The sequence below is a fragment of the Phyllosticta citribraziliensis genome (genome assembly GCF_038025025.1).
Source record: "Phyllosticta citribraziliensis strain CPC 17464 chromosome Unknown J3D65scaffold_14, whole genome shotgun sequence".
Lineage (NCBI taxonomy): Eukaryota > Fungi > Ascomycota > Dothideomycetes > Botryosphaeriales > Phyllostictaceae > Phyllosticta > Phyllosticta citribraziliensis.
The window spans coordinates 739,609-767,427 of NW_027117351.1; the positions used below are offsets into that span (position 1 = coordinate 739,609).

Genomic DNA, 27,819 nt, shown 5'->3' on the forward strand with positions numbered 1-27,819 from the left:
TTAGCAAATATTTTGCTTTCTTCCCCACACACACAGTCTCAAACATACGGGCGTATATGCATGCTACATAGCTACAGGCGCCTGGTTTCTGCTTCTGCCGTTGGCTGTCGGCCAGCCAGCCATGCACTGTTTGTTTGGACTGACTGATCAATCAGGCTCTGTTCCTGCATCTTTCTCTCTCTCTTCCATTTATCCATGAATTTCCCAAGGAACACTCAAAAGCGATCCTCCTCCAGATCATCCGCAATCTTCCTCTTCTCGTCCACCCCTGAAACAAAATTCCGCAACCTGACCCGATGTCGGATCGGACAGACAGCCTGCTTCTAGGGCTGCCTGCTGCAGCAACCCCCCCATGCACCGCATCCCATGCATTTCACCCCATGCCCGAGGGACCCCCTGGGCCCTGGCGGTTCCACTTCCTCTGCCCTACCACGGAATACTCCACTGTGCCTGCCCTTTCCCCCCTGGTCGTTTTCTCTTGCCACGCCATCCTTCTAACTGCTAATGGAAGGTGTCGAATAGGGCAAGTGGAGCTGCTGCTACTGCTGCTGCTTCGCATGGGTTTTGTCTGCTTCCTTGTCTTCCTGCTGGGGTCTTACTTCCAAGAGAGAAAATGGGCGTCACCGGTGTACGGAGCGGGTGCGGAGGCGGAGAAGGAGAGGGAAGGGGTCGGACTTAGGCTGGCGTCTCGGAGGTGGAGCTGAGGAGTGTTGAGTGGATGCAATTATTGACTGACTGATGAAGCTGCCACATGAGACTATTTCTCCATACCCTGAAGTCGTCCACCACCGTCCCTCTTCACAGACTGTACCATCACCGTTCCCATCACCATTTGCATTAGTCACTTTCCTCTTCTTCCCCATGCCTACCTACCTGCATGTGGATGCGCTTGTTTCACCCCCCAGCCTCCGGCATCCACATCATCGCCATCATCATTGTCATCATTGCCATCATCTTGTCGCCATCTTCCGTCGCCTCGCCTCGCCTCGCCTTGTCGACCTGGTTCTCAAAGCACTCAAACGGAGTTCCCCGCTGCGCCCACCATCTCTTCGCATCTGCTGACTTGGTGCGTCCTTTTGCGGAGGCGGCGATGGTGGTGGAGCCACCATGCCTGTGTGGTGGCGAAGGACGTGCGTACATATTCATTTGTTTCACTGTCAGTCCAGTACAATGATGGTGCAGCTACTCCGTAAACCTGGTGTTGCCATCGTAGCCTGGCAGGGAGTGAGCAAGCAGTTCTTCGTCACACATCGTCGTTCGAGCAACAGCCAAAAATGCATAATATCAAAATGCCTCAAATTCCGTGCATTCTATCCACATTGGGTGGGTGGGTGGTGCGCACACCGCGCGCGCGAGCGGGGTGGCTGCAATAAATAATGCGACAAAGCCATGGCAGGGCCGACTGACTCCAGTCGTCGACCGCGTGCATCTGTCTCCGTCTCATCTGCTTATTTTTTTGATGACCAAGAAAAAGACCCTAGATGATTCCAAGCAAGGAAACAGGAGAAAAAATGTTAAGAAAGAAAAGGTGGTGGTGCAATACGTATCATGAGAAGTGAAGGGAAACAGGAAATATCTAGAACTGCTGGGCAATGCCCTCGGCGTGGCCGTTGACGTTGACGGGGACAGCCTTGGCAGCGTGGGCCGTGTTGCCGGTGCCAAAGATGGACTCGACAACTTCGTGGCCTCTAATAGCGAGAATAGAGAGAAGGGTATCACTCAACTGCAGCACTTTGTCAGAATTTATCGCTCACGAATAATGTATCGGTTGCAACTTACACCATGCGTCATTTCATTACAGCCCTGCAGCCAAAGGCCAGCCTCTGGGGCGACCTTGCCGGGCTCGGTCTGGACCTTGTAGTTGCGGTCAATGACCCACTTGGCCTTTTCGTCGGCACCGCCGCCGGGCATCAGCCACTTGCTGCCGGCGAGGATGTTCTCGTGCGCGTTGCGCACGTAGCCAGCGGCAATGACGACAAGGTCGACGTCGAGGCGCTCCTCGGTGCTCTTGCCCTTGAGCGCGGCGCAGAAGTCGCCGCCGCGGTTCTGGATGACCAAGCGCACGCCTGCGGGCTTGGAGGGCGATTCCTCGACGGCCGACACGTCGCGGAAGTTGAGAATCTTGTGAGGCCAGTCCTCCTCCGAGTCGTACCTCATCTTCTGGAGGTACAGAGTCTCGAAGAGACGCTCGAGCAGCTCCAGGCGCACGACGCCGTAGTTGGTTTGCTTGTCCTCATTAATGGTCTTGTTGCGCAAGACGGGGTCACGGGTCCACATGTCCTCAACGCGGTCAGGGTTGAAGATTTCGTTGACGCTGGAGGTTGGTTAGTTTTGCACGGCCACGGGTCGATTTGCAAACTTACAAAGGAGAGTCGTCGCTGGGGCGCAGGTGCTGGCCCCTGATGAGGAGGTTGGTGCGCGAGTTGGGGTAGTGCTTCTGGAGGTCCTCGTAAATCTCGGCGGCACTCTGGCCGGCACCAATGACGGCAATGGTGTAGGGAGCATCGCGTTCAGTCAGAACCTGGGGCACAGTGTACTTGTACTGCGAAGAATGAATGACGCGGGGGTGGTTCTGGGGGAACGGCTCGGGGATCTTGGCCTGGCCACCAGTGGCAATGACGACGTGCCTCGCGCGGCGAGTGGACGTCTCACCGGTGACGGGGTTGCGCGAGGTGACGACAAACGAGTCGATGGCCTTGGAGTCGACGGTCGTCTTCTCGGGGACGACCTGGACGACCTCCTGGCCGTACGAGGTGACGTCGGCAAAGTGGCTGGCGCACCACTTCATGTAGTCCTCGTACTCGACGCGAGCAGGGAGGAAAGTGCTCAGGTTGGTAAAGTCAACCAGCCTGTTGTTCTGGAACAGGTAGTTGAGGAAGGTGAAGTGGCTGCGCGGGTTGCGGAAAGTAGCCATGTCCTTCAAGAAGGTGATTTGCATCCTGGCGCCTTCGAGGAGCATGCCGGCGTGCCAAGCGAACTGGGGCTGCTTCTCGAGGAAGGCAACCTTGGGGACGCGGTCGACCTGGCGGTTCTCGATGGCGTCGTTGAGGGCCACGGCAATGGCGAGCGAGGCCGGGCCAAAGCCAACGCAGACGAGGTCGTGGAGCTCGTCCTCGGGCGTGGGCTTGAGGTACGACGTGTTCTTGTGCATCTTGGGCTGGATGGCGCGGTGGACGCTGCGCAGCGGCTGGTTGTTGTTTTGCGGGGGCGCCGCCTGGTCGGGCGAGCCAGTTCTCGAGAAGGGCGAGTCGGCGTGAGGGCTCATTGTGAAGAGTTTTTGGAGGCGGTTTCGTTGGAAATCAGAATAGGTACTGGAGTCGTCACAGACGAGAGCTCAGAAAACATGCAACTATGGACAGCGGTTAGCCGGGGTAAGCCAGATAAGACAGGGGAGGTCGGGCAAGCTTTTGGGGCAGAGGTGCGTGTCTACCGGGATGGCAGAGGCGGTCTTGACCAGGAAGGATGCAAGAAGGCTGGCGAATAGCGAGGAGGATATTTCTCAGCGCGATGGGAGGGATCTGAAGGCTGGCTTACCGTGGTGGTGACGCAATGGTAAAGCAAGACGGGAGGAGCTCTTGTGCGTGGGGGGGGGAGCTCTGGCGGGGATGAGTGAGCAGTGATGGTGACAGCGTGCAAGGTCCGTCTGGGCGGCGGCGGGGGATTTAAGTACGGAATGGCCATGGTAGAGGCCCAGGTCTTTCGTCGCAGAAATGGGTAGAGCATGGGCTGAGGGTCCGGTCGATGGTGTCTCGACAAACCAAGCGGCTCCGGTGCGTCGGCCCACACGGAGAGGCTTGGATGCTCGAGATCATCAGATAATTAGATAAGATCATCGGAAGGGTGCTGCAAAGGTACAAAATTTTCTGTCGGGGCAGCGTGGATGCTGGTCGAGGGGCATCGAAATGGGCGGACGACCGAGTTGGAAGGTTACAGCCGGTTAGGAGACGCGTCCGGGCAGAGTCGACCAACCGAAGGAACGTCGGGCAGCCACTGGGACTGGGGCCTTGCCACCGGCTGGCTGGCTGGCTGGCTGGCTGTCAGCACCGGGGTCGGAAGGGACGTGAGGAGAGAGATGAGATTTTTTTTTTTCGACTGTGGACACGATGTGTGCGAAGAGAGACGACGAGTTCCTTGAGAGAGAGACAGACAAAATCCGAGAGTCCGAGGCGTCGACCGAGACTCGAGAGTGAGGTGAGAGGGACGACGATGCCAAGCCTGATCGAGTCGGCGGAAAAGCTCGACGCGCGGGCCCGACGACGGCCGGCTAAGCGAGGGCGCTAGTCCGCAAAGAATTATCTGATCCGCTCCGACATTCGGCAGGGGCTCGTGCTCGCTTGTCTGATTTTTTTGTTTCAGGCCCGTGAGGCGCTGGGTGAGGTCCGGGTAGACACCCATGTCACTTCGGCCAAGCCAAGCCAAGCCACCCAAGCCAACTGCACTCTGACGGCTACTGCCGCTGACGACATCCATGCCCACGTCCTCCACCACCGCACCGCCTGCCTACGACTTCTGCTTCGGTCGAGTCCACGACAAGAAAAATCTCTCGCTCGGCCGGTCTCGCTGCCATACACGAGGAAAACGTCCCATTGTCACCCCTTCATCTGCCAACCACAAGTCCACACCGGACTCAGTTGCCTGCTTGCCTCCGTTCCGCCGCCCCTCGAGCCCCTCTCCCCCGGCTTCTCTACCCCACGCGGCTAGTTGCCCCCCCCCCCCCCCCCCCCCCCCCCCCAATCCTCCCCCTCACCTCTCAACCACTCACTCCATCATCTCCCTCACCACTTTTGCAATGTCATGTTGCCCGATCTCTCTCCATCTTTGATCAACAAGCCCTATTTTATGATTGTATTACAAGCTTAAGTTTAAATTCCCCATGTCCATCCCATCTCGTCAGATCCCAGAAACAAACTCTCCCAAATAAACGCCCACCATCCCACCTTCATCGCTTGACCCTGCCCATCGTCCCCCTGTCATGTCCCTGTACATCCATGCAACATGTATGTAGCCCAAGGTACTGTGCGGATATCACTTTTTTTTACCCCTTCGCTTCCACCACTCCCCTAGTCGAGCTGCTGCGTCTCGACCATGCTGGCGTATATGCCTCCGAGAGACACCAGCTCATCGTGCTTGCCCTGCTCCACAATCCTGCCTGCGCTGAACACGAAGATGCGATCGGCAAACTGCACGCTCGACAGCCGGTGTGCGACCATAATCGTCGTGCGCCCCGACGACGCCGCCGCAATCGCCTGTCGCACCTCCTTCTCGCTGTTGGCGTCGAGCTGCGAAGTCGCCTCGTCCAGCAGCAAAATCTCCGGGTCACGAACCAACGCCCGAGCAATCGCCAGCCGCTGCCGCTGTCCTCCTGACAGCCGTGACCCGTTGGCTCCGCACTCGGTGTTGTAGCCCTCTGGCAGTCCCATGATGAAGTCGTGCATGGCGCACATCTTGCACACCCTCTCCACCTCTTCGCGCGTCACCTTGTGTCCAGGCCGCCCACCGAGCCCAACGTTGTACTCGATGCTGCCCGGGAACAGGTTGGGCTCCTGCTCCACCAGTCCAATCCGCGCCCGATGCGAGTGCACCGCAACGTTGCGAATGTCCTCGCCGTCCATTGACACGCTTCCAGCCACCGGGTCGAAGAAGCGCTCAATCAGCGACACCGTCGACGACTTGCCTGCACCTGACCGTCCCACAAACGCCACAAACTCGCCGCCCTTGATCGACAGGTTGATGTCCCTGAGCGCCAGCGTGTCTGGCCGAGACGGGTACGCAAGGTCGACGTTCTTGAAATCGAGAGTGCCCGCCTTGGTCTTGCCGCCCGCCTTTTCGAGCAGAGGCAGAGACTCGGACGATGACAGCGAAAGCTTCTTGGCCTCGGGGGAGTCGAGGATGATGGATGGCTTCTCGTCGTGGAGCTTGAAGACGTTGCGAGCCGCAGTCTTGGCCCGGCTGACTTCGGGCGCAAGACTGAACATTTGCCCGGCAGACTGTGCCGAGAAAAGGAGTCCCGGAAGCACAATGAAGAATTCCAGCTGCCCGTAGTAGCCCTCGCGGACGTTCTTGGCACCCCTGTCAGTGCCATTAGCATTTCGTCAACTAGATTGGAACTTTGCCATGGTACTTACCACCAGTATGCAAGAGCATATACAAAGTAAGTGATTGCAAGCGAAAAGGCCAACAGAATGTTGCCCGTCAACGTAAATTTCAAGCTCTGCTCGTAAGGACCCTGAATGGCAGATCGGTACTGCTTGAGAACATGACGCTCGCGTCCCAGGGCAGCCACAGTGCGGATGGCGGAGCAAGCCTCCGACGCCAGCGCCGCAGCATCATTGTACGACGTTTCCTGGCGCTCTTGAGCCATGGAGAGGACGCGCAGGCGGAAGAAACCGGCAAGCAGCATAATCGGGACGGCGGCAAGAAGAACAACGGCAATTCTCCACGCAACCACGTGCGCGAGGATCATACCACCGCAGATCGAAGTGGTGACCGAGAAGACGGTTCCCAGAATGACACCGGACAAGCCGCTAATCGATCCAGCATCCATGCTCAGCTTGGACATGAGCGAGTGCGACGAATGTCCGGGCTTGGAGAACCAAGAGACATCCTGTCGCAGAATGTTGCGCAGAGAAGTATCTTGAATGCGCATCAGCATCCACTGCGACACATAGCCGAAGCAGCTGCCGCTGGTGCAGTGTCCGAACAGGGCAATCAGGGACAAGACGAAGAACATGAGGCAGAGGAAGTTGACCTTGCTCTGGAAGTTGGGCGCTTCCGAGTCGTTGTTCAATGCCGACACGACGTGACCGAAGGTCAGAGCCTCGCCGACAATGATACCACCACTCACAATCGAGGCGAAGAGTCCGAGAGCGATGAAGGGCGCCTCCGGCTTGCTGAGGGCAAGGGCTCTCATCAGCATGCCGCCGATGCCAAGCCTTTTACCCTTGTCCGCCTCGTCGTCCTTGGCCTCCTTGGCCTCCGAAGCTTCGCCTTCGCTTCCTTCGACCTGCTTCTCCTTGTCACCCACGACCACCGGCACAATGCTCGGAGCGGCCGTGAGCGACGACGTCTTGGAGGCACTCGCTGCTGTCTTGTCGAACTTTTGCGAGTCGACAAGACGTTTGTAGAAGCCACTCTGCTCGCAAAGGCTCTCGTGCGTGCCCTCCTCGACCAGGTTGCCGTGCTCCATGACCATGATCTTGGCGGCATTCTTGATGGTGGCCAAACGATGCGCAATGATGATGGTCGTGCGGCCTTCGACGGCCGTGGCCCTCTCGAGAGCCTGAAGGACCAAGGCCTCGCTGGTGGCGTCCATGGCGCTGGTGTACTCGTCGAGAATCAACAAGGAAGGGTTGCCAACAAGGGCACGAGCAAGGCAGATACGCTGCTTCTGACCACCAGAAAGGTTGGTGTGGCCAGAGCTTCCGACGCGAGTGTTGATTCCATCAGGCAGAATGTCGAAAAAGTCGCAGGCAGCCTCCTGAGCGGCTACCTCACAGCGGCGAAGGACCTCTTCATCAGACAGACCGTGGTCTTCGCCCAGGCCGTAGCTGATGTTTTCGAGGATAGTACCCGTGAACAGGACAGGTTCTTGGCTGACAACGGAAACGCACGAACGGAGCGCTTTGACATTGAACGACTTGATGTCCCTGTCACCGATGGTGATCCTTCCCGAGGATGGGTCGTAGAATCTCAGGAGGAGGCTGGTCACGGTGGACTTGCCGGAGCCAGAAGTACCGACAATTCCGTTCACGGCACCGGGTTGAAAGTCGAGGCTGACGCTGTTGAGGACCCTGGCCGTCGGTCTCGCGGGATACACAAAGGTGACGTTGTCGAAGCGAATGCCTCCTGCAAAAGTAGTACCGTCAGGGGTGTCGCCTTCGTCGTTGTACACGTTGATATGCGCTTCGGGGTGGTCCAAGACTTGGAAGATGGATTCACCCGCACCGGCCGCCGTGGCAAAAGTCGAAAGGAAAGGACCAAACTGTCCCACGACGAAGGCCGCATCGAGGATCAAAAAGACGACGGCATAGATGGTACCAGCTCCGCCCCCTTCGCCGCGTTGCTCCTGTAGACGAGTGCCCTCCCAGAAAGCAAGGGCGTTGGCAGAGTAGGCGGTGAAGTAGACTGAGCCCAGCATGACGGCTCCAGCAATCGACTTCCTGACACCAACGCTGACGGCCGACCGCAACAGTCTCAGGTAATCGTCGGCAAGCGTGTCGGCGATTCCGAATGCTTGGACGACCTGGACAGCCTTGATCGAGCTCTCGGCAATGGCAGCCGCCTTCTCAGAAATGTCTGCTGCCCTCTTTTGCATTTTGGCCACAAACTTGGAGCCAACGGTTACAATGGTGAACATGGTCGGGACGACGGCCACCAAAAGAATGCCGGTCAGTTCGGCGTCAAGGTAGAAGCCGACGCAAAAGGCAGCGATGAAGTACGCAATTGACTGGAGGAACAGTCCAACCTTTTCCGAAGTACCCATCTGGACAGTCTGGGTCTTCTCGGTGAGGACGCCCGTCATGTCGGGGGATTCGGTGTCGAAGTAGGACATTTCCATACCCATGGCCCTCTCGACCAGGGCCTCACGCAGACCGCGGGAGATTCTTTCGCCGACGATTCCCCAGCATACTGCCCAAGTCCATGTGACGACAAAGTAGGCCGCAGCAACACCAAGCAGTTCGCCGACATAGGTCGAAAGTTGACTGGGGGTCGGCGGGAAGGTGTTGATGAGATCTCCGAAGATGAGACCGATGACGGGGAGAGGGGCACCCGCGGCAAGAGCGGAGCAGACGCCGACAAAGAGGATAAAGCGGTCTTGGAAAGTCTTGAGCGGCCGGAAGAGGGCAAAGTAGGAAGTCTTGAACGGGTTGGAGCCGGTGATTCTGCGGAAAACCTTTTGAGGGAAGCCGCCTATTTCAGCGTGCCACGCTCGAGGTTGAGCGGTGCTAATCGTTTGCATGTCGGCATCGCGAGCCCATGGTTCGGATCGGCTCTGGCGGTGTCGAGAGGCTGTTTCTCCGTGCACGACGTCGCCTTCGACGTTGGAGATGACGACGTTGTCGAGCACCTGAGGCTCGGTAGGGACGCTGGAGGCCTCCATCGGAATGTCGATTTGGAGGGAAAGCTGCCCAGCTCAGAGGTAGGCTTCAATGCCTTTTGAGAGGATCGGGGAAGACTGGTCCTTGACTTAGGCAATATGGACCATGACTTGTCGTATCCGCTGAAAAAAAACTTGGCTCTCCTGGAAGAGATGGACCTTGCACCGTGGTGTCAAGGAAGACGAGGCAGGCAAGACGAAACGGAAACAAGAGTCGGCGCTTCAGAGGCGTCCCACGTTACGAGAGAGTTGAAAAAGAGGCGGTTAGGAGAACAGATCTGATAAGAGGGAACAGAGGGAAAAAAGTGAAGCAGCATACGTCTGCGGCGGCGCCTCTGCCGGCGCGGTCTTCCTAAGGGCCAGCGAAGCATGGCAAATGATCCGTGTGCCACAGCTCCCCACTAAAACACGTAGAGGAGGAGTGTGCGCCGGCAAAGCGAGCGCAAAGATGCACACGGAGACGAATGGCAGGGATTCTGGCGCGGTAGCTAGGCCAAACAGAGAGTTTGTGGGGCATATCTGATCCGCCCTGGTGCGCACAGAGCAGCGGAGAAACCAGGGCAAAACCAGAATCGACTCCGACGGCCTTCCGAATGGGACGCTGGGGCATGCAGTGTGAGAGGGCGGACGAGTTTCCATGACTTATCAGATCATCAGATGAGATTAAGGGGCCCGTCCACCGTCCGAGTGTCACGGCCGAGGTCGGGCGGTGGGTGGTTGAGGCGTGGCTTTTGGTCGTGGTGACCAGCCAAGGGCGTCGGTGGCGGCCATGACGAGCATTGTGCCATGTCAGGTGAAAAGCAAGGTGCTGACGGGCGCGGCGCTGATGAGGATCCTGGGGAATCATGTATGCGTAGGTACCGTCGTGGTGGATGAGGGCGGCGGGAGAGGGTTGCAACGGGGACGGGCATTGTCGAGATTTCTCCTTCGGGGGGGACAAGGAGGGTGAAGGGCGGACGTGGCTTGGAGGTGGTGGAGTCGAGGTGTTGGAAGGTCGGCGAAATGACACATGGGGCCCTGGCCACCTCACCTCAGAGCGAGGGTGCACGGACACATCGGTGGGTGGTCGTGTCGCGTCATCGTCCACGGCACCTCCCCTCATCCACCCACTGCCCTGGCCACCACCACCACCACATGCACTGCAGACCAGACCACACTGCACCTCATCCAAACTCCAAGACAGCAGATGCGCTGAACTCTTCTTTTTCCCACCGTCGTCCTCAGCTCGTCTGACTCCTGCCGCTGTGCTGAAATATCGCCGGCTGCCCTGTTTGTTGCCTGTCTTGTCTGCTTGCTGTGCGCTTCCATACATCTTCCATTTCCCCCATGCCGTGTGATCAATTTCGTCGAAATCCTCGACTCTTTCGTCACCGGCCCAGTGAGCCAGTCTTTCGCAATGCAACTCACAAGCTTTCCAAATCTCCATTCATCAGACCCCCCGTGCGACCCACCGCATGCTGCCGGCGAAATCGTCCTCCACGGCCTCGCGCAGCTTCCGGATGAAGCCATTATTGCCGCTTGGGGACTGCTGCTGGGCGCCTATGCAGGCGTTGATGATGTGAGCTTTCTAGTGGACGACAGCCTTGTTCAGGTTAGCGCCACGGGCTGCATCTCGACGACGTCCGGACGACCACCATCAGCATTCTCGGATCACATTTCCGGACTCTTCTTCAAAGCGGCATGCTGCGCAACATCTTGCTCCGTGTCACCTCGACTGACGTGCATCCAGGAACCTCCTCCGCTACATGTCTCTTTGGCCCTGAGCCTCCATTGCGACCGCTCGCTTGGCCGCGTGCGGCTTGCTCACTCTTCTCGCATTCCTGCCCGTCACGCTCAGCAAATGGCCGCCCAGCTGACACGCTGCATTCTCGCGGCCTCTGGCTCTGACCAGACTTCTCAGCCGCCAGTCTCCCTCTCGGTAGTCAACCCCGATCCCAAGTTGCTGGACGGACCACGAATGCTCCAAGATCTGATCCGCTGGAATCGCTATCCCGATCGTCTCGCAATCGACTTTCTGGGCCAACATGGCAGCCATCAAAAGCTCTCCTACTCCGCCTTGGATCGCCTCACCACCATCCTGGCCAGGGAAATACTTCCCAAATTGACGCCAACGAAGCAGCAGCACGTGGTACCGCTCTTGCTACCCCAGTCACCAGAGCTCTACGTTGCTCAGATTGCCATTCTCAAGGCTGGAGCCGCCTTCTGTCCCTTGAACCTGGACGCGCCTCCCGAGCGCGTCAAGTTCATCATCAACGATGTTTCCGCCCATTTGGTCATTACTACCTCTTCATTGCGAGACAAGATACCCCAAGATTTGCCCGTTTGTGTTTTGTCCTTAGACCATGAGAGCCTGGATTTAGCATTAGACGAGGCGCCTAAGGAGCATTCATTCACCACCACAGCCGCGCTCAGGGAGGAGTCGTCCACTGCAACAGCACTGCCGATTCCGCTGCCGGAACAGCTCGCATATGTCATGTACACGTCCGGCTCCACGGGCACGCCAAAAGGCGTCGGTGTCTCCCACCTGGCGGCTACGCAGAGTCTTCTGGCTCATGACTTGCATATACCAGAGTTTTCGCGTTTTCTCCAATTTGCTTCTCCAACTTTCGATGTGTCTGTGTTTGAGATCTTCTTTCCTTTGTTCAAAGGTCGGACTGTTTGCACGTGTGAGCGCACCGACTTGTTGAACGACCTTCCGCTCATGATGAACAAACTGGAAGTTGATGCGGCGGAGCTCACGCCTACTGTGGCTGGCACCCTGCTTCAAACACGGCACGCTGTTCCACGATTAAAGCTGCTCCTGACAATTGGCGAAATGCTGAGCTCTCAAGTTGTCCAAGAATTTGGTGGTTGCGACAATAAGACAAGCATTCTGTGGGGCATGTACGGTCCAACAGAAGCCGCCATCCATTGCACGCTTCAACCAAGCTTCCCCGCAAACTCCAAGGTCGGTAATATCGGAAGACCCCTGGATACCGTATCCGCATTCGTATTGGCACCCTCCGCAGATCCTTCTGCCAACTCTTCATTGGAAATTGTCCCTCTTGGTCAAATCGGCGAACTTGCTGTTGGTGGTCACCAGCTCGCGAATGGCTACCTCAATCGGCCCGAACAGACCGCTGTTGCGTTTGTTCAACACCCAAGATACGGTCGGCTGTATCGAACCGGCGACAAGGCTCGGCTGCTCCCAGATGGCACTCTTGAGTGTCTAGGGCGTATGTCCTCGGGCCAAGTGAAGCTCCGGGGACAACGCGTTGAGCTCGGAGAGGTTGAGCAAGCCATATCGAATGTACCCGGATGCCGCAGTGCGACCGCGAGCGTAGTTGCTGGCGTCCTCGTCGTCTTCATCCTCGTTTCCGACAAGGATTTGACTCCAGAGGTCGTCTTTTCCGAATGTAAACGCTGGTTGCCAGCTTTTATGATTCCTGGGGATGTCATCCTTTTGGGCGAGCTACCTCGCCTTCCTTCCGGTAAGGTGGACCGCCAAAAGTTGGAGACCAATTACCAGGAAAAGCAGAAACAGCCTGATGACCGACACACTCACGTCGATGAGACTGAGCGCAAAATCTGTCAACTGATTTCGAGAGTCCTCGCACAGCCTGTTCTCCCCACAAGCAACCTTGCGAGTTTGGGTCTTGATTCTCTCAAGGCCATTAGAGTCGCATCTCTCCTCAGATCATCCGGCTTCAAGGTTGGGGCCGTCGATGTTCTTGCGGCTAACGATGCTGCTTCTCTAAGATCGATGATCCAGCACTCAAATGCTTCCACACCGCCTGCTGTACATAAAAGTTTGTTTGCTCAGGTCAAGCAGGCCACCCTGGAACTTCCTGAAATAATACCACACCTGCCCCAGATTCACGACGTACTTCCGTGTACACCTGTACAGGCTGCCATGCTAGCTGAAGCTGCCAACAATCCAGAAGCCTACTGTAACTGGATAGAGATCGAGGTTCGACAGTCACATAATGTCGCCGATATCCGAAAGTGGTTGCATCTGCTTGCTCAAAAGAACGAAATCTTGCGCACTGGCTTTGTCAGCTTAAGCAAATTGTCAATCTCGCACTCCCAAATTGTCTGGACTGGACTATCTGAGGACCAAATCATGGAAGTGAGCGAATTCGAGCGGAGCTTCAGGCTTAGCTCTCCGTCCTCAGCACTTCGGCCCTTGCGTTTCCAGGTCAAAGTTTCCGACTCCGCTGTCAATATTGTCTGTCAAGTATTCCACGGTCTGTACGATGGATGGTCAATCGACCTGATGTTAAATGATTTGAACGACCTAGCCGCTGGTCGCTCACCAAAGGATAGGCCGCAGTTCCGCGATGTTGTCGTACATCACTCAAGTCTGGCCGCGGCTGATATTGAACGCTCATTGGACTACTGGCGGGAACAACTCGACCGCTACACTTATTCCGCGCTTCCAAATTTCAACGGCAAAGTCGTTCCTACCAGCGGCCTCCAAGTCAAGTCTCGCGAGCTCACCACCCCTCTCGATGGCTTGAGAAGATGTTCCGCAGCGCTCAATGTCAATCCGCAGGTCATATTCCAGGCTGCTCTTTCCTACCTGTTGAGTTTCTACTTGAACAACACGGATGTCACCTTCGGCACAGTTACTTCAGGCCGAACTATTCCAATTTCTGGAATTGAGGAGATCTTGGGTCCCTGCATTTCAACGCTCCCTCTGCGACTCGACGTCTCCCACGCGCACAGGGTCAAGGATCTTCTTTTACTAGTCCATGACCGAAATCGGGCAATGCTGAAACATTGCGAGATTCCGGCAAGGGATATCAAGAAAATTTGCGGCCTCGCCCCGGGTAGTCCTCTTTACGATGTTCTCTTTGTCTGGCAAGAGACGTTGCAGGACTATACTGCTCCGGATCGCGTTGTCAAACAGGTGGACAGTGCGGATCAGCTCGAATTCAAGCTGACTCTTGAGCTCGAGCCCCGCGCTTCCTGCATATGCGTCAAAGCTACTTACGACGCTTCAATTTTGCCAACTCCCCAGGTCGATATCATTATGGGTCAGCTTGAAGAAATCGCTAGCTTCTTCATTAACAATGTTGAAGGCGAGCTGACAGAGTCTTCCGAGCACTTGAATGACTCGTTGCTTTCGATGGCCAACGTCAACTTCGAGCACTTCGAATTCGGTCTCGGACCTTCTCACTGTGTCGAGACTCGAGCCGAAAAGACTCCACATGCTCCAGCTGTTGAATTTAGCCGGGTGATCTCTGAGTCGGGGATGAGGACTGACCGAATCACTTACCGAGAACTCAACATGCGGGCCAACCAATTGGCCCATCTGTTTCTGTCCCTCGGCACAACTCCCGAAGACCTGGTGTGCATCAACATGGAGAAGTCGATCGATCTGTACGTCTCAATGCTGGCAACTCTCAAAGTCGGCGCAGGCTACGTCCCAATCTTGCCAGAAACCCCCCTCGAACGCGTGCGCTTCATCATAACCGAGGCCAAGGTGAAGACGATTGTGGCACACAGCAGTAACTCTGCTCCCCTCGTATCTCTCGAGCGCAACTTGATCAATGTTGATCAGGTACAATTTGAGGAATTCAGCTCAAGCAATCTAAATGTGCCCTATGATGGATCACGCGTTGGCTACGCCGTATTTACCTCTGGTAGCACTGGTGCCCCGAAGGGGGTTCTCGTCACGCAAGACAATTTGATGAGCAACCTGGAGGTGCTCGCCAGAATGTATCCGGTCGGCAAAGGATCTCGCCTTTTGCAGCAGTGCTCACAGGCCTTTGATGTCTCGGTGTTTGAGATCTTCTTTTCCTGGTACACGGGCATGTGTCTTTGCTCGGGGACGAAGGATGAACTATTTCAAGACCTGGAGCTTGCCATTCGCCAGATGCGAGTCACTCATTTGAGCATGACGCCAACTGTCGCTGCTCTTGTCAGACCGGAGAAGGTGCCAGAGGTCAAGTTCCTCGTCACCTCTGGCGAAGCCGTCACCGAGCACGTCCGACGTTTCTGGGCCGGCAGAGGCCTTTGGCAAGGCTATGGACCATCCGAGACAACAAACATATGCACGATCAATCCGAGAGTCACCGAAAATGACCTCATCAACAACATCGGATCCGCATTTGCCAACACCTCTGCTTTCGTGATGGATAAATCCAAGGATGTTTTCGTTCCTAAAGGAGGAGTTGGAGAGCTCTGCTTCGGAGGTGACCAGGTTTTTCGCGGCTACCTGAACCAACCTGAGCTCACTGCGAGGAAACTAATTCACCACCCGAAGTTTGGACGCATCTACCGTAGTGGTGATCTTGGCCGACTCTGTCCCGACGGCTCAATCCTTTTTACTGGACGATCAGATGATCAGGTCAAATTGCGCGGTCAACGCATCGAGCTCGGCGAGATTAACAGCTGCATCCTCGACTCTCCTGGGGTCAAGGACTGTGTGACACTGCTGTTAGGAAATCATGGCAAGACCGCCCAACAGCTTGCTTCTTTCTGGGTACCATCCTACGTCAATTCCAAGGAATTTGATTCTCTGCCGATCGACGAATCAATATCCAAGACTGTCGACGCAGTATTCGGATCCCTTGAGGGCACTCTACCCGCGTACATGCTGCCTAATGCTCTAATTCCAGTTTCGGCAATCCCAAGGACGACTCAAGGCAAGACTGACCGGCGCAAGCTCACGTCTTTGCATGAGAAATTGACTTCCGAACATCTTGACGCCGTATCACAACACAAAGCGGGACAAATGAATGCTTCTAGCGACTGGTCAGAACTTGAGCGTAAAGTCGCGGCGGTCTTGGCTGAGGTGGTCAAAATATCCGAACAAGAGATTGGTCGCCAGGTCTCGTTCTTCGCATACGGCGTGGACTCAATTTCTGCGATTTCGTTTTCCACGGGTCTCAAGGCCCGCGGCTTGCCCCGGGTTCCAGTTTCCACCATTCTCAAGAATCCTACCGTTGCGAGACTATCAAAGGTCATTGACGCAACAGCCGGATCAGTCAAGACCGAAGCTAAATCCGTCGATCTGGATCAGGTCTTCAGCAGCGAGACACGCGAGCAGATTCTGGCCAGCTTTGACCAAAGAGGCATTGCCGTTGAGAAATTACTTCCCTGTAGTCCTCTTCAGGAAGCCATGTTGTCCTCTGGGGGTCCAACTGAGACTGCAACTTACCTTAACAAGATGCTGTTCAAGATCACTGGAGATGCCGAACTGATGCGGCAGTGCTGGTTCGACGTTATCAGACGACAAGAAATTTTGCGCACTTGCTTCGTCCCTACCGAAGACTCCCAGTACGCCTTTGCTCAAGTCGTTCTCCAGCACTATGAGGCACCCTGGGATACCTTTGAAGTTGAAGAGAGAGCGATCAGCATGGAAGTCAAGCAGTATGTCGAAAAGGTCCTGCCATTGATGGCCCCTTCTGGCAGTCCCCCTCTTCGCTTTGCCACCTTCATCACTGGCGAATCTGTTTACCTGCTCTTCTGCTGCCATCACGCCATGTACGACGGCTTTGCCATGGAGCGACTGGTGATGGAAATCGAGCAAATTTATTACCGTGGAGAAATTCTTCCTCCCGCACCACCATATGAGCCGTATCTGGAGCAAATGATCCTTGCCTGCTCCGGTGAGGCGGATGCATTTTGGGATGACCATCTCCAAGATCTGGAACCAACTTCCTTCCCAGATCTTACCGGGCTCTCTGCTTCTGTCCGCAAAGATATCATGAGCCACGGGATCTTAACTTGGGATCTGCCCTTCTCTCTCAGCGCTTTGGACGCAGACTGCCGTCGCCTTTCCTCCTCTTTGCTCGCACTTGGCCAAGCCGCGTTTGCAAAAATTATCTGCTCTTACACAGGCGAAAATGACGTTTGTTTTGGCAACGTTGTCAGTGGGCGCACCCTGCCAATTGATGGGCTTGAGCGGCTGATCGCTCCTTGTTTCAACACGCTCCCGATCAGAGTTAACCTTGATATGTTCAAGACGAACAACGCCCTTGTCACATTTCTTCAGTCCTTCAATGCTGATATGCTTCCCTACCAACTGACACCACTCCGCAAAACTCAAGCGAACAATACTCAGGATGGCTCGCGTCTGTTTGACACGCTGTTTATCCTCCAGCAATCGGCGTACTACTTGAACGGCGATATTTGGGAGCTCCAGGAGGATATTGGAGAGATGGATTTCTCTCTCGTCTGTGAGCTCGTTCCAAACCGGAAAAAGGATAAACTCGCCTTGATCCTTCACTACCACGAGGCCTTCATTTCCAAGTCTGACATTTCCTGTGTGGCCGAAACTTTTGCATCTGCACTCAAATCATGCTTACAGTACCCATCGGCACAATCCAGAGATATTGGTGTTCCCAGTCGTCTTCTGTCCTTGAGAAACCTCGATTTTGAGATTTTGGAGCCTCCCGCTGGACTTTATCTGCATTCTGGCTTCGAGAGAAATGCAGTCGTCCGTCCCAATGCTGTAGCGTTGGAGTTCCAGCATTCTGACGGCAACCACGGCATGTGGACTTTCAACGAGCTGAACCAAATCTCCAATCAGATTGCCCACGCGCTGCTGATGCATGGAGTTTCCCTTGAGGACTCCGTCCCGATCTGCATCACAAAGTCTCCTTTATACTACGCCAGTATGTTGGGAGTACTCAAGGCTGGCGCGGCCTTTACTCCGATCGATGACAGTCTTCCCACGTCTCGTAAAGAGTTCATGCTGAAAGAACTCGGGGCGAAGATCTTGATTGCTAGCAATGTTGTCGATACCTCGTGGGTTACCGAGGCAAGAATCATTTTCTTCGAGACCTTGAAAGACCTTCCCACGGACAACCCATCGGTTTCTGGGCTCAAACCTACCCACCTGGCCTACCGGCTCTACACATCAGGCTCTACCGGGACGCCAAAAGCCGTCAGCGTGGAGCACCGCAACCCTGTGCAAACCGTTGAGGCATCTCGTTCAATCATCCCTTGGAGTGAAAAGTCTCGGCTTCTGCAATTTGCGGCCATTACTTTTGACATGTGCTACTATGATTGCTTCCTGGCCTGGACCTTTGGATTTGCTCTTTGCGCTGCTGAGCAGCCTGCAATGCTTAACAACATTGTCGATATTATTTCATCATTGGAAGTCTCCCTGGTCGATTTGACACCGAGTGTCGCAATGAGTATTTCCCCGGAATTTGTGCCCAGCCTCCAGTACATGTACTGCATTGGAGAAGCAATGCCGCAAGAGCTCGTTGATCGCTGGGAAGGCAAGCTCGTCAACTCTTACGGTCCCACTGAAGCCGCGTTTTGCGTGTCCATTTTCAGAGTCTCGAAAGAAGTCAAGTCGGCGGTGATCGGCACACCCTTCCCAACAACGAGCTTCCTTGTTCGATCCAGAGACGGCTCGTTCACAGTGCCTTTGTTAGGCGTCGGTGAGCTGTACCTTGGTGGTTCTCAAGTGGCACGCGAATACCATGCCAATTTGGAAAAGACAAGGGCCAGCTTCGTTGTTTACAATGGGCGGCGTCTTTATAAGACTGGTGACCTCGTCCGCATTCTCGGCAACGGCACCTTCGAGTTTATTGGTCGTGTGGATGATCAAGTCAAGATCCGTGGTCTCCGCGTCGAACTCGGAGAGATCAGTCACGTAGTCAGGCAAGCTCATCCTTCCTTGAGGGCTGTCCACACGCAGGTCCTCCGCGCCTCAGAACAGTCCAAGGAGCAAATCATGGCATTTTTGGCTGTCGGCAGAGAGCTTGGGGACCTAGATGCGCATGAGCTTGTTGCAAAGGCGAAGGAGGTGGCCAAGATCAAACTCCCTGCGTACATGGTGCCAAACTTCTTTATCCCGGCGGAAAAGATCCCTCTCTCTGCGGCCGGAAAAGTTGACAAGAGGGCTCTTCAGGGTTTGTTCCAGAAGTGGGAAAGCACCAACCAAAACTCGGCCCAGGAAGACGACCGCGAATGGACGGCTGATGAACTCGAAGTCCGGGCTGCGTTTTCCAAGCTGTCAAATGCTCCCGTCACAAATATCAGCCTGCACACTACAATCTACCAACTCGGACTTGACAGCATTAGCGCTGTGCAGATCGCTGCGGTCCTGAGAAAGAAGGGCTTCAAGGTCACGGCTGCCGATGTCCTGGAGCGTCCTACTTGTGAGGACCTTGCAAGCCTCCTTCGGCTCGTGCAAACGAACGGCGACATTTCCGAGCCAAGTTTCGACTTCAAGGCCTTTGACGAGACGCATCGCAGCTCCATCTGTCAAGAGCTTGGTATTCCCAGCGACCAGGTTGTCTCTGTCAAGCCCTGCACTCCCCTTCAAAGCGGCATGGTCTCAAAATTCTTGCAGTCCAAGGGCAAGATGTACTTCAATTACATGGAGTATCAGTTCCCAAACATGGACGCTGTCACTCTAGAGCAGGCCTGGCAAAAGCTCTTGAAGAAGCACGAAATTTTGAGATCTGGTTTCGTACACATCAACGACTCTCAGCACCCGTTCGCGATGCTCACTTGGGAATGTGCTGCTGCTGGAGTGCCAGTTTCCAAGACTGAAATCAATGAGAGCTCTTCTCAGAGAGTCGCGGAATGGCGCAAGCAATCTCGGCGCCAGGTCCTGAGTATTTTGCACCAGGGAGCATTCCGTGTGCTGCTGGTCAACCTTCCGGATGGAGTCTCGATGCATCTTGCTATGCTACACTCCCTCTACGACGCTCAGAGCCTCCGCATTCTCTTGGACGATCTCGAAAAAATCGCTGCCGGCACTGATCCAACCGCGTCTCCAGTAGAGCCGATTCTGAGCACAATGCTCAGATCCAGCGCTGATGACTCGGCTGAGCGCAAAGAATTTTGGGAAGAGAAGTCCAAGGACATTTTCGTGAACCCTTTCCCTATCATGACCCCCTTGAGGGTTAGGGAGGGTGAAACAAAAGTACTCTCCAAGATTTCAGCGCGAAGACTGGGCCAATTGGAAGCCGGTTGCCGAGAAGCCGGTATTTCAATGCAAGCTGCTGGCCAGGGCGCTTGGGCCCGACTTCTTTGCGCATACACTGGTGAAGAAGCAGCAACTTTCGGTGTCGTGTTTTCCGGACGCACACAAGACGACGCGGAAGCAGCTGCCTTTCCATGTATTACCACCGTCCCGCTCCCTGCGAGAAATCATGCGACCAATCGCGTCCTGCTCACCGACATGATGGAATTTAACTCCGCTGTCCGCAAATACCAATTTACTCCTTTGACAAAGATTCAGCGCTGGACCGGCCATCCGGACGAAGCCCTATTCGACACCATTTTTGCGTACCAGAAGCTCAGTGATGAAAATACTACCTCGAGGAAGTGGAAGACGGTTGACGAAGAGGCGACTGTCGATGTCGCAATCTCCATTGAGCTCGAACCGAACAGTTTGGACCAGCTCGAGCTCAGAATCAGCTTCGACACAGATCGATTACCGCTCGAACAGGCAAAGACGCTCTTGGAGCAACTCGATAGAATTCTCATTTATATCATCCTACGACCTGATGCTGATATGGACGCGGCCTTTGAGGAAACCCCACATCTCTTGTCTATCACTCCGCCAAAAGAACGCGAGATCCACACCGATGTCAAGCTTCTACACGAGTTTGTCGAGAGAAGCGCGCGCCAGATTCCCGACAAGATCGCCTTTGAGTTTGCCACCAACATTGAAAACGGAAAGGTCACTAGCAATTGTTGGACATACAGCGAGCTCGACGCTGAGGGCAACAAGATTGCCAATCTCCTCAAGAGCCGAGGAGCCCAGCCCGGTGGTCTCATCGGTGTCTGTTTTGACAAATGCCCTGAGGCATCGATTGGTATCCTCGGAGTCCTCAAGGCTGGATGTGCTTTCGTTGCTCTTGATCCCGGTGCCCCTGTTGCGCGAAAGACTTTCATCACCGAGGACTCAAACGCCCAAATGGTTGTCTCGATGAGCTACCAGTCAAAGGACTTCGAGGACCAGCTCAAGGTGCCCCTGATCAATTTGGACGAGGTGGATGTTTCTGAGTACTCTGCCGAGAAACCGCAACTCTCCAGAAACGTTACTCCTCAAGACCTCAGCTACTGCCTATATACCTCTGGCACCACTGGCACGCCCAAGGGTTGCGAGTTGACGCATGAGAACGCCGTGCAAGCAATGATGGCCTTTTCTCGCCTTTTTTATCCCCGCTGGGATGAGCAATCAAGGTGGCTTCAGTTCGCTTCCTTCCATTTCGACGTCTCAGTTCTCGAGCAGTACTGGTCTTGGGCCGAGGGAATCCGCCTGGTTTCTGCGCCAAGAGACTTGATCTTTGAAGACCTTGCTGGTGCTATCAACGCTTTGGAAATCACTCACATCGACTTGACGCCGAGTCTAGCCAGGATTCTTTCGCCAGAAGATGTGCCCTCTCTGACAAGAGGCGTATTTATCACCGGTGGCGAGGCTTTGAAGCAAGAAATTCTCGACGCATGGGGCAAGCACGAAGTCATCCACAATGGGTATGGCCCCACTGAAGCTACAATTGGCGTTACCATGTTCCCAAGGGTCCCCGAAAATGGCAAGCCGTCCAACATCGGCCCTCAATTTGATAACGTCGGGTCCTTCGTGTTCAAGCCCAAGACCAACATCCCTGTGGTCCGTGGTGGTGTGGGTGAGCTTTGCGTCTCCGGAAAACTAGTGGGCAAGGGTTATCTCAACCGCCCTGAGCTCACGGACGAACGCTTCCCGAACTTACCAGAGTTCAACGAGCGCGTCTACCGCACCGGTGACTTGGTCCGCATCCTCCACGACGGGACGTTTGATTTCCTGGGTCGTGCCGACGATCAAGTCAAGCTCCGTGGTCAGCGCCTGGAAATTGGCGAAATCAACAGCGTCATCAACCAAAGCGAATCTCAAGTGCTGGATTCGGCCACGCTGGTTCTCAAGCACCCGAAGCAGCAGAAAGACCAGCTGATCAGCTTTGTCGTCACCAAATCAACATATCAGAAAAGACAGAAGCCGACGGTCGTCTTCAGTGCGAGAGAGGAAATGCAATGTGTGCAGGATGCTTGTCGTTCCAAGCTGCCGACTTACATGGTACCAACATACTTTATTCCACTCACGTCCATGCCACTTTCGCCCAACAACAAGGCCGATGGCAAGCAGCTCAAGGAGATTTACTCGAGCCTCAGTGCGGAGCAACTCCAGAACATTTCAATCTCCGCAGAAGATGGCGGTGCTGCATCTTCTGCTGAGGAGAAGAAAATTGCTGAAGTGCTTTCTTCCATGGCATCCGTCGCCAGCGATAACATTTCGCGCAGCTCCAGTATTTTCGAGCTTGGCCTTGATTCTATTTCCGTCATTGGCTTCGCCAATGCACTGCGCAAAGCTGGTTTCAGGAACGCGCAAGCTTCAATCATCATGAAGAATTCTGTCATTAGCCGGCTGGCCAAAGTGTTGTCTTCAACTTCCGTCAACACTTCTGAGCAGAGCTCGATTCTTGCCGCAAAGCAAACCATCTCCGCGTGCCAACATCAGTATAAGTCCTTCGCTGCAAAAGCTCTGGAAGTTGACCAGCCCGACATCGAAAGCATCGCTCCTTGCTCACCGCTCCAACAAGGCATCATCTCGCGAGTCTTGGAGAGCGAAAAGCCAGTCTACTTTGCCACTTTCAGATTCGAACTGGCCGACAATACAGATTTGGCCAGGCTGAAGGCTGCGTGGCAAACGATTTTCGAGGCAGTCCAGATTCTTCGAGCGCGCTTCATCCCGACGGATGATGGATACATTCAGGTCGTGCTTTGTGACACACGTCTGCCTTGGGTCCAGTCCGAGTTGCCCAGCCAGGAGCAGTTGGTGTCTTTCCTGGACCATAATAAACTCAAGTGGTGGAGTCAGAATCGCGAAACAATGGGCAGGCCGTTCGAATTGGTCGCTGCCGTCGCCCCAGGGAAGACGGTGCTTTCGATCAACATCATGCACACTTTGTACGACGGCATCAGTTTGCAACTGCTGCTCCAAAAAGTCCAAGCCGTGTATAATCAAGGAAATTCGGTCGAGGTTGGGCCACGATTTTTGGATGTGCTGCCCTATGGACCGCTGAGAAGTAACTCTGAGTCCCAAGACTTCTGGAAAGGTCATCTTCAAGGAGCTCAGAGTTCCTTGATGCCTAGCCTCATTTCAAAGCCGCAAAACGAAGATGTCAGTGTCAAGCTGAACCTCCGGAGCCTCGATGCCTTCGAAACTGTAAGGCGCAGGCTGGGCGTGACCCATCAGGCACTCGCACAAGCATCATGGGCCGCCGTTCTCCAGAAATACTTCGCCGGCTCTGTGACCTTTGGCATGCTTGTTTCTGGCCGCTCGATCGATTTTGAAGGCGCGGAGCTCACGATTGGGCCTTTGTTCAACACTATTCCTTTCCATCTGCGCTTCGATCCGGCCGACAAGTGGGTCAAAATCGTTCGCAAGTGCCACGATTTCAACGCATCCTGCCTGCCTTACCAGCATACTCCGCTCAGAGACATCATGAAGTGGACAAAGAGGACTGCAAACCAGCCCCTTTTCGACCCTTTATTCTCGTTCCAACGCGAAATAGAAGGCGGAGATCCGGATGATAAGTTATGGAAGCTGTTAGAGGATCAGCCAGAGGCAGACTATCCTTTGGCTTTGGAGGTGGAGCACAAGATCGACGGAGGCTTGGGCCTTACTATCGTGGCTCAGGGCCATTTGATGGATGAAGAAAACGCGAGGGGTCTCCTCAATGAATTCGAAAATTCACTACGCGATCTTCTAGCGAACGAGGAGGCTCCCGTGTCGGCGACTGTTGGCGAGATCAAATCCACTGGGTCTCAGAATGGTAACACTGCCAGGGAAAACGGTCTCAATGGCTTTGCAAATGGCGTGGATGGGTTTGAGTGGACAACAGTGGCGCGCAAAATTCAAGAGCAAATCGCAACGCTTGCCGGCTTGGACGTCCAGGAGGTTGACGAGCATTCGACAATTTTCGAGCTTGGACTCGACAGCATTGACGCCATCAAGCTGTCTTCTAGGCTAAAGAAGATTGGTGTCAATCTTCCGGTCAGCCACATTATGCGCAGCCTAACGATCCCCAAGATGGCGCGCGAGGTCCCTGATGTGGCAACAGACAGTACCGATGTGACACCTGGAGTCATCTTGGTGACAGAAGAAGAGAAGTTACGCGACTACCTCCGTTCGTCTGGCCTTTTGGATCTCGAAAAGGTTGAGCGCATCCTGCCTGTCACTCCGCTGCAAGAAGCCATGGTCACTGAGATGGTCTCTTCGGACTTCCGCAACTACTTCAATCACGACATCTTGAAAGTCGCGCCTGGATTAGACCTTGAAAAGATGAAGCAGGCTTGGAATGCCGTATACTGCGATTCTGCAATTTTGCGCACGGTATTCGAGGAGATTGAAGATCCAGACTTCGATATCTCCTTTGCTCAAATTGTCTACAAGCCACAAAATTTGGCTTTCGAAGAGGTCAGCGTCGCTACCGAGGAGGAAGTCCATCAGTTCCTGGAGCGCATCAGGGAACGTACTGCAAAAAGCAACGGTAGGGAGGGTCTATTCCACCTGACACTCGTCAGCTCGCCATTAGCGAAGTACCTAGTCCTGTCTCTTGGCCATGCCCTGTACGACGGGTGGTCACTCGGCCTTCTACATCACGACGTGAAGAGCGCATATGGAGGGAAGCCCGTGGCTCGCCCATCCTACGACAAGATTCTGGAAGACGTTCTCGATGCGTCCGGGGAAAGAGCAGCTAACTTTTGGAAGGACTTTCTCGATGGCGCTCCAAGCAGCACCATCCTCGGGGACGAGCGTCTCCGAAAGCAGAATTCCGACTCGGAAGTTCATCGACTGGAGCGCGGGTGCACAGTGTCTGTCGAAAAGCTCCGTGTTTTCTGCAAGAAGACCGGCATTACTTTGCAGGGTCTTGGTCAGACTGCATGGTCTCTTGTGCTTGCCGCTTACCTGGGCAGACTGGACCTCGTCTTTGGTGTCGTGCTGTCTGGCCGCGACAGTGAAGAATCTGAAGATGTCATGTTCCCGACTATGAACACTGTCGCTGTTCGTTCGATCATCCACGGCACGAGGAGAGAAATGCTGCGGTACATGCAAGAAAACATTGGCAACATGAGACAGTTCCAGCATTTCCCTCTGCGAAAGGCGAAGGCCATGACCAACACGCATGACAAAAGCCTGTTCGACACGCTCTTCATGTTCCAGACTCGTCGAGACGAAGGCGGTGCCAGTGGCTCTGAAGCTTTGTACGAGTCTATCGGTGGTGCTTCAAATGTCGAATATCCAGTGGCTATCGAAGTGGAAGCGATCGGTGACACCTTGCTATGGCGCACCGCTTGCAAGTCGGACGTTTTCGATTTGGCCGGGACTGAAGAGCTGCTCAAGAGGGTTGATGCTGTCATTCGGAGCATCTTGAACGCCCCCGACGAGGCCGCGGTCGAATTCGGGGAAGAAGGAGCTTCCGTGTGTGGTCTGCCTCCTTTCAAGCACGCTTCCATCGAGACCGAGCCTGAACAGGACGAGCCGCACGCCAATGGGGTACATGATCCTGTTGAATGGTCAAGCCTGGAGCAGGCTGTCCGCGAAGTCCTCTCGCGGGTGTCGAAGATGCCTGAAAACGAAATAACAAGGGACGCAACGATTTTCCACCTGGGTCTCGACTCCATCAGCGCGATCAAGGTCTCTGCACTCTTGCGGAAGAAGTCGATCAAGCTCAGTGTCAGCGAGATGCTGCGCGCCGGGACTGTTGCAAAAATGGCCCAAACAATTGAAATTACCCGGTCAAGGGATCCCCTTCTGGCGGCTCCTGCGGCCGAGATCCTTACAAGAGCACTCAAGGGGATAGATGTGGAGAGGCTACTCACTGAGGCCTCCATTTCGTCTGGAGACGTCGAGCAGGTGTTGCCTACTAGCCCTGGCCAAGCATACATGTTGTCTGTGTGGCAACAGACTGAGGGGCAGACTCTCTACCCAGGCTTCAAGTACAGGGTCTCTGGGGATGTCCAAGAGGATGTCCTTCGCGATGCTTGGCTTGCTACGATCGCTGCGAACCCGATACTTCGCACGGCTCTCCTCACCACAGGCGATCAAGAACTCCCCTTCGTTCAAGCTGTGTTGAAGTCTCCTGGGGATTCTTTCCATCAGTTTGACGATTCTGCTTCTGTGGGAGCGCGCAACAAGCAACCCTTCGTCGACATTTTTGCTCAAAGACAAAACAGTTGCTGGCTTCTCACCCTCAAAATTCACCACGCTTTGTACGACGGAGTCAGTCTTCCCTTGGTCATGCACCAGTTCGAATCACACTGCAAGAACGCCACTCCCACACCAAAATCGCCGACAGTATTCCCTGCTTTCCTCGCTCTCGGCGTCGCTCAAGACACCATCGCCAAACGCAAGTCATTCTGGACCTCTTACCTCGCAAAGTCGACGTCGCAGCGCCTCCTGCAGCCGCAAGCAGCAAAATCGGGCCGCACCAGCGTCTTCAAAGCCAACATTGCGCCGTATCTGCCGACAATCGAGAAGGTCGCCCCCAAGCACGGCCTCAACATCCAGACACTCTTCCTCGCTGCCTACGCCCGCATCTACGCACGTCTAGCCAACTCTGCCCCCGCCTCCGACGTCATCATCGGCATCTGGCTCGCCAGTCGCTCGCTCGCCATCGACGACTTGGCCGATGCAGCTGTCCCTACCGTCAACCTCGTACCTCTGCGCATCTTGGCACCTTTGGAAACATCTCTCTTCGACACTGCTAAGCGCATCCAAGCCGACCTGGCTGATATAGGGACAGCCGAAAACTCGAGCGTCGCGTTGAGCGAGATCCATCGCTGGACTGGAGTGCAGGTCGATACATTTGTGAACTTCTTGAAGCTGCCTGAGGGCGAGGAGGGCAGCGATGTTGCCGGCACGGCAGATGTCGGCGCCGGCGAAGACAACAGCATCAGGGTGCGCGAAGTTGAGTTTCCGGATCATCCAGCAAAGGGCTGGAGTCGTATCGAGAAGTATGAGGATTCCGAGTGGCACGATTTGCCCGAACTGGCAAACAGTGCTGTCAAAGATTCTTACCTGGTGAGCCTTTCCCCGGATTCCTGGCAAACGATCGCGATGAGCTAATGGTCTTTTGTCAGCATTCAATCGACGTGGAAGCTGTAGTCCGTGGGGGCAACCTGCACATGGGCGTCTACTGCGACGCGGGTATGCTCGATGTCGCGGCCGCTGAGCGCATTATTGACGAGATAGCGGAGGAGCTGAGGCAGGTTTCCTAGTTGTTGGGTTTTGTCTTCTTTCTTTTCGGATTTCGACCGTGACGCCGTTACGATTTCGCTTCTTGTATCTTTCTTACTGCTGCCTGTGTTTTGCTTGCTGCGCGTTTGGCATCTGTCTGGCTTTTGGTATTGACGAATCTCCCTCGGCATTGTTTTTGCGTTATCAGTTGCTCGCCTCGCTTTTGCGTTTCGGTCTGACTTCAATATAGACACGATGTGTGTCATCTCTGCTCTGGGGTCTTGGATTCTGCGTGTACGCCGCTTGTGTGCTACCGGCCTTGAATGCTCCTCATGTGTGGTTTGTCGCGTGGACTCGTGAATGCTTCACGTATGCCATCATTGGACCGCTTCAACGCTCCTCATGTGCCTTGTTGTCCCTTGAACGCTTGAAGGCTCCACTCCACGTGCGCCATCGTTGAAGTTCTTCCAAGGACGTGGAATGCTCCTTGTATGTCTTGTTGTCGCTTGGAGGCTTGAATGCTCCACGTGCTCCGTCGTTG

At 54.8% G+C, this 27,819-nt stretch overlaps 3 protein-coding genes across 3 annotated transcripts; 1 reads left to right on the plus strand and 2 right to left on the minus strand.

Moving 5' to 3' along the window:
• Positions 1-1,551: 1,551 nt before the first annotated feature.
• Positions 1,552-3,705, minus strand: J3D65DRAFT_155593 (L-lysine 6-monooxygenase (NADPH-requiring)-domain-containing protein). Its single transcript, XM_066794126.1, has 3 exons — positions 2,364-3,705; positions 1,780-2,314; positions 1,552-1,723 (listed from the first exon to the last, which is right to left on the minus strand). The coding sequence occupies exons 1-3, from the start codon at positions 3,263-3,265 to the stop codon at positions 1,577-1,579; spliced, it is 1,584 nt and encodes a 527-aa protein (XP_066650625.1). The 5' UTR covers positions 3,266-3,705; the 3' UTR covers positions 1,552-1,576.
• A 1,236-nt stretch (positions 3,706-4,941) lies between these two features.
• J3D65DRAFT_155616 (leptomycin B resistance protein pmd1) lies at positions 4,942-9,274 on the minus strand. The gene is made up of 2 exons (XM_066794127.1): positions 6,126-9,274; positions 4,942-6,069 (listed from the first exon to the last, which is right to left on the minus strand). The coding sequence occupies exons 1-2, from the start codon at positions 9,098-9,100 to the stop codon at positions 5,061-5,063; spliced, it is 3,984 nt and encodes a 1,327-aa protein (XP_066650626.1). The 5' UTR covers positions 9,101-9,274; the 3' UTR covers positions 4,942-5,060.
• Positions 9,275-10,214: 940 nt separating this feature from the next.
• On the plus strand, positions 10,215-27,688 carry J3D65DRAFT_597456 (uncharacterized protein). The gene is made up of 3 exons (XM_066797844.1): positions 10,215-10,775; positions 10,827-27,122; positions 27,182-27,688. The coding sequence occupies exons 1-3, from the start codon at positions 10,494-10,496 to the stop codon at positions 27,317-27,319; spliced, it is 16,716 nt and encodes a 5,571-aa protein (XP_066650627.1). The 5' UTR covers positions 10,215-10,493; the 3' UTR covers positions 27,320-27,688.
• Positions 27,689-27,819: the final 131 nt, after the last annotated feature.

What these genes read in the sequence shown, in the direction of transcription:
- J3D65DRAFT_155616 (XM_066794127.1), bottom strand. Translation starts at nt 9,100, where the DNA reads ATGGAGGCCTCCAGCGTCCCTACCGAGCCTCAGGTGCTCGACAACGTC. An exon ending in TATGCTCTTGCATACTGGTG is followed by an intron (nt 6,070 to 6,125) that starts GTAAGTACCATG and finishes TGGCACTGACAG; the next exon opens with GGGTGCCAAGAACGTCCGCG.
- J3D65DRAFT_155593 (XM_066794126.1), bottom strand. Translation starts at nt 3,265, where the DNA reads ATGAGCCCTCACGCCGACTCGCCCTTCTCGAGAACTGGCTCGCCCGAC. An exon ending in CCCAGCGACGACTCTCCTTT is followed by an intron (nt 2,315 to 2,363) that starts GTAAGTTTGCAA and finishes ACCAACCTCCAG; the next exon opens with CGTCAACGAAATCTTCAACC. An exon ending in GTAATGAAATGACGCATGGT is followed by an intron (nt 1,724 to 1,779) that starts GTAAGTTGCAAC and finishes AAAGTGCTGCAG; the next exon opens with TTGAGTGATACCCTTCTCTC.
- J3D65DRAFT_597456 (XM_066797844.1), top strand. Translation starts at nt 10,494, where the DNA reads ATGCAACTCACAAGCTTTCCAAATCTCCATTCATCAGACCCCCCGTGC. An exon ending in CCGGACTCTTCTTCAAAGCG is followed by an intron (nt 10,776 to 10,826) that starts GCATGCTGCGCA and finishes ACGTGCATCCAG; the next exon opens with GAACCTCCTCCGCTACATGT. An exon ending in CTGTCAAAGATTCTTACCTG is followed by an intron (nt 27,123 to 27,181) that starts GTGAGCCTTTCC and finishes GTCTTTTGTCAG; the next exon opens with CATTCAATCGACGTGGAAGC.